Source organism: Panthera onca, chromosome A3 (genome assembly GCF_046562875.1).
Source record: "Panthera onca isolate mPanOnc1 chromosome A3, mPanOnc1 haplotype 2, whole genome shotgun sequence".
In the NCBI taxonomy this organism is placed as follows: Eukaryota; Metazoa; Chordata; class Mammalia; order Carnivora; family Felidae; genus Panthera; species Panthera onca.
The window spans coordinates 53,121,934-53,135,915 of NC_138341.1; the positions used below are offsets into that span (position 1 = coordinate 53,121,934).

The window sequence follows — 13,982 nt, forward strand, 5'->3', positions numbered from 1 at the left end:
AGTCTGCGCGCTCTGCACGCCCCGCCCCCGGCCGGCCTTGCCCCTCCGAGCCCCGCCCAGGTCCGCTTCCTGCCGGCGCGGGCTCCAGAATCCCAGTTCGGCGCGGGCTCCAGCATCCCAGTTCTGCGCGTCGCTCCAGGAGCTCCCAAGCGTGGTCAGCCCGGTGCCCAGGCAGGCCTCGCCCCTCCGAAACGCACCCTGCTTCAGGGACATAACAAAGGCACCAGGGGCGGAGGCTCACCCAAGTTCGCCGCCTTACTCCCCATCTATTCAGGTGAAGCACCTTACTTCTTCACTACCGCCCTCTTCTGTCCCTTGAACCTCTCCCTGTCAAAGAATGCACAAAGCAAATCTCTGTCAAGAACAGAACTGTGGAGCAACAAATGCTTACTGAGTGGTCACTGTGTTTCGGGACTGTTGGGCATAAGCATAAAATGAATGGTTAAATAGTGGTAGGTGAAAGGGAAAATGAGGGAGACCAGGGATGGGGTCTTCCAAGGTGAAAAGTAGTGACAGACATGTGTGCCCATATCACACGATGCAACATTATGCAAGTATTAAAAAGAATGTAGGATCCGGGTGCCTGGGTGGCTCAGTCTGTTAAGAGCTGGACTTTGGCTCCGCTTATGATCTCCGGGTTCAGTTTGTGGGTTGGAGCCGGTCTGTGCTGACAGCAAGGAGCCTGAAGCCTGCTTCAGATTCTGTGTCTCCCTCTCTCTCTGCACCTCCCCTGCTCACACTGTGTGTCTCTCTCTCTCTCTCTCTCTCTCTCTCTCAAAAATAAACATTTAAAAAAATTTAAATAGGTGAGAAAAACTAGTGACTGAGTGAATGATGGGTTTATAAGATCCCTTTCTGTAATTAAAATTACACCATCTCCACTCTTCACCTCCCCTCCAAAAAAGAAAACAAAACAAAAACCCAGTATATGAATATGTAGAATAGTATGGATGGAAGGAAAATAAGTTGAATAGAAAGAAAGATTGAACTTGGAAATAGGGAGTGTAAAATCCAATGCAAAGAGCATTCATTCATTGGACAAATTTGTTTGAGTTCCGAGTGGCAAGCGATGTTCTAGGTGCTTGAGAAAAATCAGTAAACAAAACAGATTTTTTAAAAAGTTTTATTTTAATGAAGCTGGCATTCTACTGGAGGGAGATATGATCATTAGAATAAGTAAATTATACATTATATAGAGTGGGGTAAGAGGAATGAGGAATGGGTTGCAATTTTAGGATGGTCCTGGTAGGCCTCATTGAGCAGGATAGCATTTGAGCAAAATGTTGCAGGAAGTGATGGAGTAGATCAGGCAAGTATATGGGGAAAGAGCTTTCTAGGTAAGGAAAACACCTGGCATGTTTGAGGAACAGCAAGGAGGCAAGTAAAGCAGAAGAAGAAGAGGACAGCAAAGGTGTTAATAGAACAAGATGCAAATTATACAAGAAATAAACACTTCTAGTTAAGAACATAAAAATATGAAGATTAAGCCTCATTTTTCACTACATCTAGAAGTTACAAAGAAAGCACTACACTCTGTGTGTCTTTTAATTTCCTTTTTCCAAACTACATTATTCCCACAACACCTTAGTGTGTTAAGCCTACTAGGCCTTCAATGAATATGTGTTCATTAGAATTGACCATGTTAGTGACCTTGATATGGGTGTCATATTTGGAAACTTTCACTGCTGCTGATGAAACCTTGGGAAAGAGTTGACTGAAAGAACTCTCAGTGAAGAGACGGTGTAAAGGACTTGCAAAGTGGAAGGTGGGTCAAAGGCTTTCTCATTCTGCACTCTTACTCTTTCAAAATAACACTGCCACTGAAACCCCAAAATATTTTTTAAAAGGCCATGGAGGAAAACTGTTACCACATATACGAAGAGTAATAATAAGGTGATATAACAAACATTCATTCAACAGAGTACTGTTCAAGAAAGCTGTCGCCCTAGTAGGCTAAACACTGACTAAGGTTTTCTCCTTGACCAAACTCCAGCCAAGCTCCTCTGAGCAATCTTCTCAACTAGACAGGCCTCAACCTTGGCTTATTAAGACTCGAACAAAACACTAACATTTTCTAACAGCTCAAAGCTATGTCCTTAGGACGACCCTAGCTACCTTTAAACTGTCTGCCTGAGAAAACTCAAGGCTGACAAAAGACTTTACTGCTTGTTCCAGCCAACACATGAAGATAGAGCCCCTGTCTCATAGCCTCTTGGGAGGGTAGGGGCCTAACTGAGAAAGTTACCACCCTTTCTCTCAACTTTTGTAATTTTTCACTTCCTAGACTCTACTGTGCCCCTGCTCATCCCCATCCCTATTCTCCCTTCAAAATGCCAGGTTACATCTGTACAAATCAAAGTTGAGTTCAGTTTACTATGGACTCTTCCCTATTGCAATAGTATATTACTGATTAAAGGTAAAACTTTAGTGCTGGCTTTGCTTATTTTTTGACAACACTTAAATCTATAATTCTGCCACTGCTCCATGTTTTTTTAACTTTTTTGAAAATACCTTGAAAAAATTCATTTTCATACCTTCTTCCTTCCTCACATCTAACTTTTTTCTTATTCTACATAACCTAAATAATATTTACTATCTGTTAGGGAAGACAGGAAATTCAGAAGCAATATAAGAAAAGATCAACATATTTGTCAGATGGCAAAAGATAGAATTTTAAAAGTTAAAAAAAATAATACATGAGAAAAATAGCTGTCACTAATATGACAGTCAAGATTGTCAAGAGCAAACAAAAAGAGCTCTACAAATTGGTAAGAGGTAAACAACTCAATATAAATACAGCCTATATAAATAGGCATTTCACAAAAGACAAAGCAAGTGCCAATGATTAAAAAAAAAAACAAAACACATGTATGCAAATGTGGAGGTGTGGAGTCAGTGGGAAATCTCTATCTTCCTCTCAATTTTTTTTTAAATGTCCATTTATATTTGAGAGAGAGAGAGAGACCAGAGCATGAGCAGGGAAGGGGCAGAGAGACAGAGACACAGAATCCGAAGCAGGCTCCAGGCTCTGAGCTGTCAGCACAGAGCTCCACACAGGGTTCAAACCCACAAACCGTGAGATGATAACTGGAGCCACCCAGGCACCCCCCCAATTTTTTTTAATAAAGTTCTTCAAAAAATGAAATACATGTAAAGAGATACTCAACTTCAGTAGTAGTTTAAAAATGCAAATTAAAACCAACATGTACAATTTTTCATCTATCATATTAGCAAAAATTAATAAGACTAATACCTCAATGAAAGAGAAAACAGAGTGGAATGGATGAGCTCTCCGGAACTGACTTTTAAACATTGTTGATGGGGGTGTCAATAACTAAAACCTGTTAAACACAGTTATCTGTTTTATAAATATATATATGTGTATATATATATTATATGTGTAATATATGTATATATGTTATACGTATATATACGTATGATATATAATATATCATACGTATATATATTATATTATATGTATAATATACGTATATATAAATATACCATCTAATTCAAAAATCCCACATTTGGGAAACTATTCTAAAGAAATAAAAGAATCAGTTATAAGGATATAGGTACTAGGATGCTTACTGCAACATTGTAGTAGAAAAACAAGACAAAACAAAAGCAGGAGTAACCTATTATATGTATTTTATATATAAATTTATATTTATATAATATATAAATTAACAAATATATATTTATATGACATATACAAATATATACTCATATAACACATAATATATAATAATTTAAAACTTACAAAACAACATAATAAATTTTTCATAAAGGTTTTAAAGTTTAAAAGATACTTGTGCTATATCCATACAATGGCATATTATTTGGCCAAAAAACAAATGAAGTATTGATACACGCTACAACTTGTATGAACCGTAAAAAGCATTGTGAAAGAAGCCAGTCACAAAGAACCACATGTTGTATGATTCCATTTATATGATATTCCCAGGATAGGCAAATCTGTAGCAATAGATTAGTGAGTAGGAAGTTGGATGGGGTGGGGGATAGAGAGTGATAGCTAATTTATAAGAATTTTGTTTTTGGAGTAATGAAAGTGTTCTAAAATTGATTATAGTAATAGTTGCACATCTTTGTGAATAAACTAAAACCACTGAACCGTATACTTCAAATGGGTGAATTATATCACAAAAAGCTATTTTAAAAATACTACCCACTATTAACTCTTGTCTTATTCATCTTCAAAAGACTAATATTTAATATCTTTGTGTAAAATGAAGAATGTGCCACGGATTCGAAAGACAATTCCAAAAATGTAAACCTTAGGGTGTAGCCTAAAGAAACTATTCTAAAGAGGATACCACATTTTTGGATGTGTACATTCTCCTATGTTTAAAAATATTTCACAAAAATAAACAAATATAAAAATATTTCACATAATTTATAAAATGCAACACGAAATGTTTAATGACTACACTGAACCACATCTCAGAGTCCTAATTTTTCCGCCTCCTTCGAGGAGGACTAAAATTTATATATCTTCAGATTCATTTGGTTCTAGGATTATTTGACCGATTTGCATTAAGTAAATCTTTCTTAAGTATTTTCCAAAGTGCATTGAATATACCAAGGAAATGAAAATATCTGAAAATATTTTCCTGGTTCTCAAAAATTTGGTTAACATCAAGACAAATTATTTCTAATGCGCATTTAATGAACAATAATTTAATGGAAATAGGAATCCCACTCAACTGTATTGGGATGAGAGAAGACAATATCCTTTTTTATAACGATGAAAAATAGCAGACTGTAGACCCTTATTATTTTTGAATGAATAAACATCCTCATGTAGGAACAAATGCTTGCTTGTAGAAAGTTCTAAAATACTTCAGCAAGGTACACGGTCACCAGCGCCGCTGGTGTAGTGGTATCATGCAAGATTCCCATTCTTGCGACCCGGGTTCGATTCCCGGGCGGCGCACACAACTTTTGCTATGAGATGATTTGAACACTGTCACTCTTTTCTTCCTCGGGAAACACTTAGAATTTTTAATTTCCAAGAAGATTTCTCTTTATTATAACTCACTGTTGAAACATTCAAATTTGGAACCGTATGACAAAAAACTACACAAGTCCCGAAATAGTTAATCCTTACGCCTGCGCAGTCTGAGACATCCCTAGTGTCGGCTAGAAGAGCGGCTGCGCAACAAGTGAACCTATGGATGGAGGGAGGTTGAAAGTGCAAGATTATTCTGCGCCTGCGCGGCCCGGGTCACTTCGCTGGCTGCTCCTAAACTCCCGGCTCGCCGCCATCTTGTATCGGGGCTTCATTGTTCGCGTTGCGCCAGGGGGTTTAGTGTAATTGCCGCGGAAGGAGTAGACGGAGTAGCCTCCGGTCAGCCGAGAAACCCCGCTATTCCGCAGCCATAGCCGCTCAAAAGATTTGGGAGGTAGTAAAGGGTAGGGAGCTGGACCCGGAGGCGCCGCCGCGACAGCAGCAGCCATGGAGGACGAGATGCCCAAGACTCTGTGAGTCTGGGGCAGCGATGAGGGGGGCGGGATGGTGGTCGTCCCGGAGGGAGGCCTCGGCTCGGCGCGCTCCCCAGCCTATTGTTCTCTGTGGACTCCCGGATATCACGGCTCTTCTCCGTAGCGCACACCTGGATGGTTAGAGACCCAGCCCCGGGCTGTGAAAGGACAAGGTGGAGGGAGAGGGGCTCAGCCCTCTGAATTAATCGCATCGCCTGAGCTACACCATAGCGTGGCCTTTGGCCCCGCCACGGGCCGTCTGTGGTCGTAGGCCTGGAGAAAAGACTTTTTCATTCAAACCTTTTTTCAGAACTCCGTGAACCTTTCTCTTTGTCCCATGCTTTCCTTCTCTGTTTTTCCCGCTCCCCCACCTTCTTCATTAACCTCTTTTGATCTCTATAGCCGTCTCTTTTTCATTTCACTTTGATTTCCTCCAGAAACTCTCCTCTTCTTTTCATTTGTTTCTTGTTGATCGCTTTTCTCTTGAGGCTACTTGTGCTCAATTTTTAGTGAGATAAACTTTATTGTTGCAGTTGCCAGTTGGAAAAAAGCCAAATAGTTTTCTTTAACCTCTCTTTGGCTTTCCTTTTGTAGTGCCCCTCCCCCGACCATAAAGCCGAAAACCCAACACCGTAAGGATTTGGAAACTGCTTTTTTTGAAATGGAAATCTCACCCGGAGGTGTATATAGCTCTCGACTGAGGGGAAATGGATTTAATGCATTTTTATCATCGCTTGCTACTTTGTGATTGACATGTTGGCTGAACAAGCGGGCAGATTTTTTGAAGCAACAGTTGATAAATACCTTAACAGATTTAGTCACCTCTGAGATTTGTTAGTGTTAAATGATCTCAGCTGGGGATATTTTCTTTGTCACGTTGCTTCCCCCACAGCGTTCTCCTTTGTTTTTCAAAGTATTCTCTGAAGAGGTGATTTTGCCTTTGTTGCTTTTCCCGAAAAGAAGAAAAGGCCTGATGAATTTTTGACCTGGCTTTTTGTTTTTATTTTTAGAATACTGGCGATTTGAGAACTCCATGCGTTAAAAATACAATTTCAGGTTTCTTTCTGAAACTTTGTAGATGTTACAGTTGTGACGAAAATTGATCGATTATTTTTTCGCCACCAAAAGTGTTTCCGTTTTTAATCTGTGAGAACTATAGTTACACTCGTTTTCTTAAGAGATCAGTACACTTTTTGCTAGTTTATCTGGTAATCTGTTACTTTGAATATCTTCTTAATATGATGCAAGAATTATTGCAAAAAGCAAGGGTGTCCCTTGTTTTTTGAAAGATTGTAGATTAATATTCCTTAAAAAACTATTAGCCTCATAGGCTTTATGGAAACCGTTTTTTCCTCCTGCCTCTTTGCTAGAAGTATGATAGCCAGCAGCATATTGGATTAAGCACTGCTCATCTTTTATAATGTCTTTAAATTTAAGATTCTTACATTATTTTGAAATTTTTAATTTCAGAAACTGCCAGAAATATCTGGGAACTTAACCTTTTTATTACGTTGATTTGGGAATATCAAATAATGAAGACAACTTCAGCTTTCTCAGGCCAGTCTACAAAAGCAGGTAGTTAAATTGTACTAGTATGGGGACAGGGGACCAACCATTGCAGGAGAAATAATGAAGGAAATTTTATTCAAATACTTACTGAGTGCATATGATTGCTAGGTTCTTTGTTAAATGCTTTATATGCTTGTTTAATCTTCATCAGAACTGCAGTAAAAAGTCCATTTTTGCAGCTGAGGAAGAGCTAAGCTTAAAATTTAAGTAACTCACCCAGGGTCATATACCTTTTTGTTCATCATTCTGCAACTCTACTGTCCTCAACTCTTAACTCTTACTGCTAAGTGTGCTTTGTATTATTTACTAGAACACTCCATCCAAGAATCTTTTCCCTAAAGTAGTCCATGCTCTAACATTGCCTGTTATCTCCCTGGTTTCTACCTCCTCAACCAAAACTCCCCATTCTTCCAGTAAGACCAGTCTTGATTAAACATGAGTAAGTTAGTTAAACGCACAAGTTTTCCCAGCAGTGTTTTTACTTTTTATATAAAATGTTTGTTTTAATGATCCTGCAAGTCAGGGTCTTTTTAATATGTTCTTAGCACAGTATCTAGTCTGTGGTAAGTGATCACTACATTTGTTTTAAAAGCTGGTATAATTCCAAGCAATGAATCAAGATTTTCATTCTTGAGGAAAAGGTAGTCTAAATCTCAGTGTCATCTGTGTACCTAAGTGGCTCAGAGGAAATACCTTCATTTGCCGCAGATGAGCGTTCATCATTGTTAACTTAGAGATTGCCAGTGTTCAGTTTCTTGTCAGCAGTACCTAGGAGACATTGTGAGAAGTGGTTTGATTTGGGGTATATTTTGAAAGTAGAGCAACAGGAATTACCAAGAGACTGGAAGTGGGGTGTGAGAATGAAGTCAAAAATTAGTAGGTTTGTTTACAAATGTGTAATATCAGTCATCTAAAAAGTTTGGGGGCAGCTGGGTGGTTCAGTTAAGCGTCGTCTTGATTTTGGCCCAGGTCACGATCTCAACAGTTCGTGGGATTGAGCCCCATGTGGGCTCTGCACTGAGAGTGTGGAACCTGCTTGGGATTCTCTCCCTCTCTCCCAAAACAAATGAACTTTTAAAAAGTTAATTAAAAATGTTAGTTTGTGACACACCTGGTTGGCTCAGTTGGTAGAGCATGTGGACTCTTGATCTCTGGGTTGAAAATTCCAGCCCCACTGGGGTGTAGAGATTACTTTAAAATCTTAAAAAATGTTAGTTTGTTGCAAAATGTAAAAATGGGAACAGTCTTGAGAGCATGGGGTCTTAGGATGTCTTGAGGCACAGCTTTAGATACATTTATTCAGGCTGGTTTAGGTATATGGTCTGAACTCCCAAGTGAAGGAAGTGCCAGCTACTAAGAGGTCCAGGTATCAGAAAAGTGACAATTGTTAAGTAATAGGTTATGAAGCTGATGTATATGTACAAGCGTTTGCTGTTCTACGTGATTTCATAATTAGTAAGAGACACACACATTTCCTTCTGAATCAGCGTAACTCAGGCAAAATGGGATAATTATCTAGCAAATTGGAAATGTTCGATAGTAATTCTGAGAGTATACAGTTATCTCTTTGACAGATATTTACAGAGTACTTAAAATGTTCCAGGTAGGGCTCTCAACACTAGATATATACTATGAATAAAAATGAGAATCTCTACTCTTAAGGAATTTGCTATTAGATAAAAACTTATTCATGTTTTTAACTCATTTACAGAAGCATCCTAGCAAATTCTGCACTTCGATACAATGTTTGCATGTCAAACCCAATACAGCATTCTGCTTTGTAAATTTTTACTGTAGGTTAAATTTTCTAGAGCTATACTAATAAAAATGAGTATTTTAAACATTTTGGATTCCAGTTTTGTAACTATTTGAACTTTATCAGCTTCGAAAATGTATATTAATTAAATTGGTGTGAAATCCTATCCCTGGCAGAACTGTTTAGTGTTAATTGGTAGCATTGATGACTTTTTCCATTGATTCTTCTCGAGCAGTTTTTCATTTTGAAAAACTTAAAACCCACAGAAAAGTAAAAAAAAAAAAAAATACTACGTTGAGGACGTAGGTACCTTTTTTGTGGATTTACCAGTTGCTAATAGCCAAATTTGTCTTATCCAAGTATATTTTTTGGATGAACCATTTGAAAAGACCTGACATTTCAGGCCTAAATGCTTTGCCATGTATTTCCTAAGAACAAGGGCATTGTCTTACATAGCCACAATACAATTTTCATATTAAAGAAACTATTTTGGTACACTATTGTTAGCTAGTATATACAGTTCCTATTCATATCTATCCAGTTGCCCCAGGAAGACATTTTTTAGTCCATGGAAGTCTGTTTGCCATAACAGCTCTACACAGGATTGGCACATAATCTCAATGTTGGTATAATAAATATCAACATGGGATACTTCAGTCTACGCTGTTAACGAGAAATCCATGGAACAGCTAAAAAGGGATAGTTTAATGTTTAAAAAAAAGCATTTGAAAAATAAAAACTTATATAAATGTAAGAAAATTACATTTTTGTTTAGTGGTCTAATAGACATGACAGAGAACCTTGGCTTACTGCTGCTCCGGTATCAATTTTTGTATCAGTTGGGATTTTTTTTAATGCAAGGAGCAAAAAATTTAAGCAGTAAAAGAATTTATAAAAACAAGCTATTGGATACTCCCACATTTGCAGGAAGGTTATGGAACCTGACTTAGAAAATGTTCAGGAAAGAGAGACTGCTGTCAGGCCACAAACTCTCAGGATGCTACTATCACATCCACTGAGAACCAGATACCACAGCCTCCACTTTCACTGGACATGGGACTCCACTGCTGTTTGCCACCAAAATGGATTTTCTTCAGTCTCTGCTTCTTTGTCTTCTGTTTGTCTATCTTTGTCTTCTGTTCTCAGGACTAGTTACTCTAATCAACCTCGCCTAGATCACATGCAGGGGAGACTACAAAACCATATCAAGACTTTCCGGCTTCTATAGAGAAGTGAGCCTCTGCCATAGAATGAGGATTTCTCTAAAACTAGGAAGCAAGATGTTTGGCAGCGCTCCCCAAAAAATAAGTAACCAACTACACATGTAACTTAAATCTGTGCTGTTAATTGGAAATCCTCTTGGCTTCAGTAACAGAGTAGTATGTGACAAAGTATGGAACAGCTAAAGAAACTAAATGAGAATGAATTTTGTAAAGTATGGCGTGTTCTACAAACTATAAGAAACTTGTTTATTTTTCCATTGAAAGTATCATGAGTATAAAAAGGGTCTGCAGATTTTAAATTTGGGCTTTCTGTTTCAGATTAATATTTATTTAGCAAATAGATTTGGAAACATTAAGCTGCTAAAAATTTGAAGTAGGTAGGTATTATTTTAACTTATTGTTAAGAAGCAAAACTAATATGGGTTATTTTTATTTGCATGAGGAAGAAAAATATTTTGCTGTTTGATTTGTTTGATATGAAAATGTTATATATGTTACTTGCAGTTTATTTTAATGGTGTTGAAGATTGAGAGCAAGTTGTTTGTGTAACTTCTCCTAAAAAGCATTTCTCTAAACAGGTGTATGTAAAATTTATATGTAAGAGGCTCCTGGAGCTTACAGTAAGCAGCAGTCCGCATTAAATAAACAATTGTAAAGCAGTACAAATCCCAGTGCTTTTTAAAGTAACTTTTTAAAAAAATTACGTATCTTCAAAGTAGGTAATATCATTCAGAATATATCTCAGAAAATTGGACAATTTTGGGAAGAGTAGATGATAGCATTTTGGTTCCCTAAATACTGCCCACTTGTCACTAGATTATCTAGCTTTAGGAGAGTAGATGGTAGAATTAAATTTTCGGAAGAGCCATTTTTTTTTTCATTTAGACATATGCAATCCTAAGATTTTCTTATAGCTATGAGTCAGGTGAAAATAGGCATAGAAGAGTTGAAAAGATGGTACAGAGTTCTCACATAACCTTCACCCGGCCTCCTTTAATGTAGAAATCTTACAAAACTATGGTATAGTTATCAAAACTAAGAAATTGGCGTTGGTACAATACTGTTAACTACAAGGTTTATTCCAGTTTCCTCAGTTTTTCTACTAATGTCCTTTTTCTATTCCAGGATCCAATCCAGGATACTACATTGCATATAGTTGTCTCATCTCTTCACTCTCCTTTAATATGTGAGGAGGAGATGTCTTTCATGACTGTGGCATTCTTGAGAGGGTTTCTCCCACTATACAGTGACTACTTTTTTTTTTTTAAAACACTATTCATTAGAATTGAGTCACTAAGACTAGCCTACACTCAAGAAGAGTGAAATTAAGCTTCACTTCATAGAGGGAGATGTGGATATACATTAAGAGAACCGATTCATTGGTTAGAACCAATCATTAAATATTTCAGAGGAGGTACTTTGAGGCTCTACACATATTCTATTTCTACTTAAAATTTTCATCAAGTAAAAGATCCATGGGTGGATCTTGCCAATAGCAGTTATTACTGTAGTGGTTTAGTGGTGATTTCCCTCATTCCTTCTACATTTATTGATTAGAATTCTGCAAGAAAAAGCTAACCCTCCTCCCCAAATCTAGGTTACAGTCAAGGATTAGTCACTGTATTTGGTTGTCCGTGTCTTTCAAAAAAAAATTTTTGTTTTCATTTTATTTATTTGAGAGAGAGAGAGCCAGCATATTCATCAGGGAGAGGGGCAGAGGAAGGAGAGAGAGAATCTTAAGTAGGCTCCATGCTTAGTGTGGAGCCTGACATGGGTTTGATTCCATGACCCTGAGATTATGACCTGAACTGAAATCAAGAGTCCCGACACTCAACTGACTGAGCCATCCAGGTGCCCCTCAAGTTTCTTTTCATCAAGAACAGCCCACTCTTTTTAATATTTTTAGGACTATTTATTTATATATTTTTTAAGAGTCAGACACTTAACTGAGCCACCCATGCACCCCTAGGACAATTTTTAAATTATTATCATTGTTTATTTTTTGAGAGAGGACGCACGTGTGCACGAGTTGGGGAGGGAAAGAGAGAGAGACAGGGTCTGAAGCAGGCTGTGTGGCGTTAGGGCACAAGCCATGAGATCTTGACCTGAACCAAAGTCAGATGCTTAACCAACTGAGCCAAGTGGGCACCCCAGGACAACTTTTTTTTTAAAAGAGATCAAACGGGCACCGGGGGACTCAGTGAGTTTAAGTGTCCGACTCTTGATTTCCACTCAGGTCTCATGTCCGCACAGGTCATGATCCTGGGGTCATGGGATCGAGAGCCCTGCATTGGGCTCAGCACTGAGCATGGATCCTGCTTAAGATTTCTCTCTCTCTCTCCCTTTGCCTCTCCCCCATGCTCATATGCGTGTGGTCTCTCTCTTTCCCTCTCTCTCTCAAATAATAAATAGATCAAACAAGCTGTCTTATATAATACTTCATATCTGAATTTGTATAATTGTTTTATATGTCCAATGTTCTATAAACTTAGGTCTGAATTTAACCTTGACTAGATTCAAGTTAGTTTATTTGAATACTTCATAGGTGATACTGTGTAATTTATATTGTACAACACAACACAATTTCTCGTCCATCCATAAAATGATTTAAAGTTTTGATCACTGGCCCTCAGTGGTGAAACAGCCAAAGCTCTCTCTTAGGGTAGAGTTTTCCCTTTACAGTGTTAAGTAATCTGTGTTATAACTTTGGGACCCTGCAAATGCCCATTTTCACACCATCCTTTCATGTAATGGTTTTGCATCCATTAATGATTCTTGCCTGACTTAATCATTTCAGTAGGGCTTACGCATTGTTTACTAATTTAATTCTCTCTACACTTATTGACCAGCATTTTTCTGTAAATGAGAGTTTCACCCTCATCAACTAGAGCTATTAGATTATACCACACTGGAGTTTCTACTCAGGGCAAGATGAATGCTTAATTCCTTCCCTTTAATTACCGATGTTCAGGAAAAGGACCTGATGTAATAGCCTCTGATACTGGAAAAATTGTTGTTGGGTATAGATGTTGCTGTTGATTTTTGAGTATCATTACCTGATCTTTAAATGTTGTTCATTGTTTCTGAGGACTCAGTCCTTCTCCCTTTGCCATTTTAACCTATTCCAATGCTTTTGTGGTAAGCACTGAATACATGTCTATTGAACGAGTAAATGGAAGGAAGGAATTGAATCTATACTTTCTGGCATGTGTGGATGTTTATTTTTCTGGGGAGAAAAATGAGCAATTACAGTTGTTGGGAGACGCTTTCTGATTTCAGAAGTGATAGACCTCCAACTCTTAACATATCTAGAAGTAATCTCATTTCAAAATCCCATTTTTAAAATTTCTTTAAACCCTTTAAAGATTATCCCAGTCATGTGGTCTTGTAATACACCATTTACATTAATTACATTTGTTAGTCACCAAGGCATATTATCTGTTAAAAGTCTCCTGGAATCCTCCTCCCTCTATACTTCACTGATTAGTAATATTCATTGGAAGATTTCCCATCCCTTCGTGACCATGTGCAACAGGTGCTAAGTGATTTACCCATGATTTTTCAAAAATATATTGTGTAAACCAAAGTATTGGTTGGACAGTATAAGGGGAATTGTGTGAATTAAAAATTGAGGAAATTTTAATGTTCTCAGTAATACTGTAGAAGTAGAACTAACTGCAAAGCTTCCCAAAATCAATTGTATAAAATATTCTACACATCTAATAATTCATTTGAGATTTTTTTAAAGTGTATCTTCCTAAGGTAAGCCTACAAACTTAGAAACAAAGAACAGGTTTAATTTGCGAAACCTTGACTAAACACACATACATAAGATTCTCCTCTACTAGTGGTGTCAATGTATTTACAAGTAACATGTCATACATCTGCTTTGAAAGAAAATTTGAAGTTCTCACAAACTTAGAATCTCT

At 37.7% G+C, this 13,982-nt stretch overlaps 1 protein-coding gene and 1 non-coding gene across 16 annotated transcripts in view; both read left to right on the top strand.

Moving 5' to 3' along the window:
* Positions 1–4,886: 4,886 nt before the first annotated feature.
* TRNAG-CCC (transfer RNA glycine (anticodon CCC)) lies at positions 4,887–4,957 on the top strand. The gene has a single exon. It is a non-coding gene; the product is annotated as a tRNA-Gly (tRNA).
* Positions 4,958–5,226: 269 nt separating this feature from the next.
* TIA1 (TIA1 cytotoxic granule associated RNA binding protein) overlaps positions 5,227–13,982 on the top strand; it is a 32,700-nt gene continuing 23,944 nt past the window's right edge. For 5 of the 15 annotated variants that reach the window (XM_060659058.3, XM_060659068.3, XM_060659104.3 and 2 more), the window contains exon 1: positions 5,241–5,505. In XM_060659058.3, the coding sequence (XP_060515041.1) occupies positions 5,480–5,505 (26 nt within the window). In that variant the 5' untranslated portion in view covers positions 5,241–5,479. Of the gene's footprint in view, positions 5,506–6,975; positions 7,081–13,982 lie in introns of all 15 variants that reach the window. The other 10 variants (XR_013554678.2, XM_078444585.2, XM_081795259.1 and 7 more) reach the window with 6 other exon arrangements.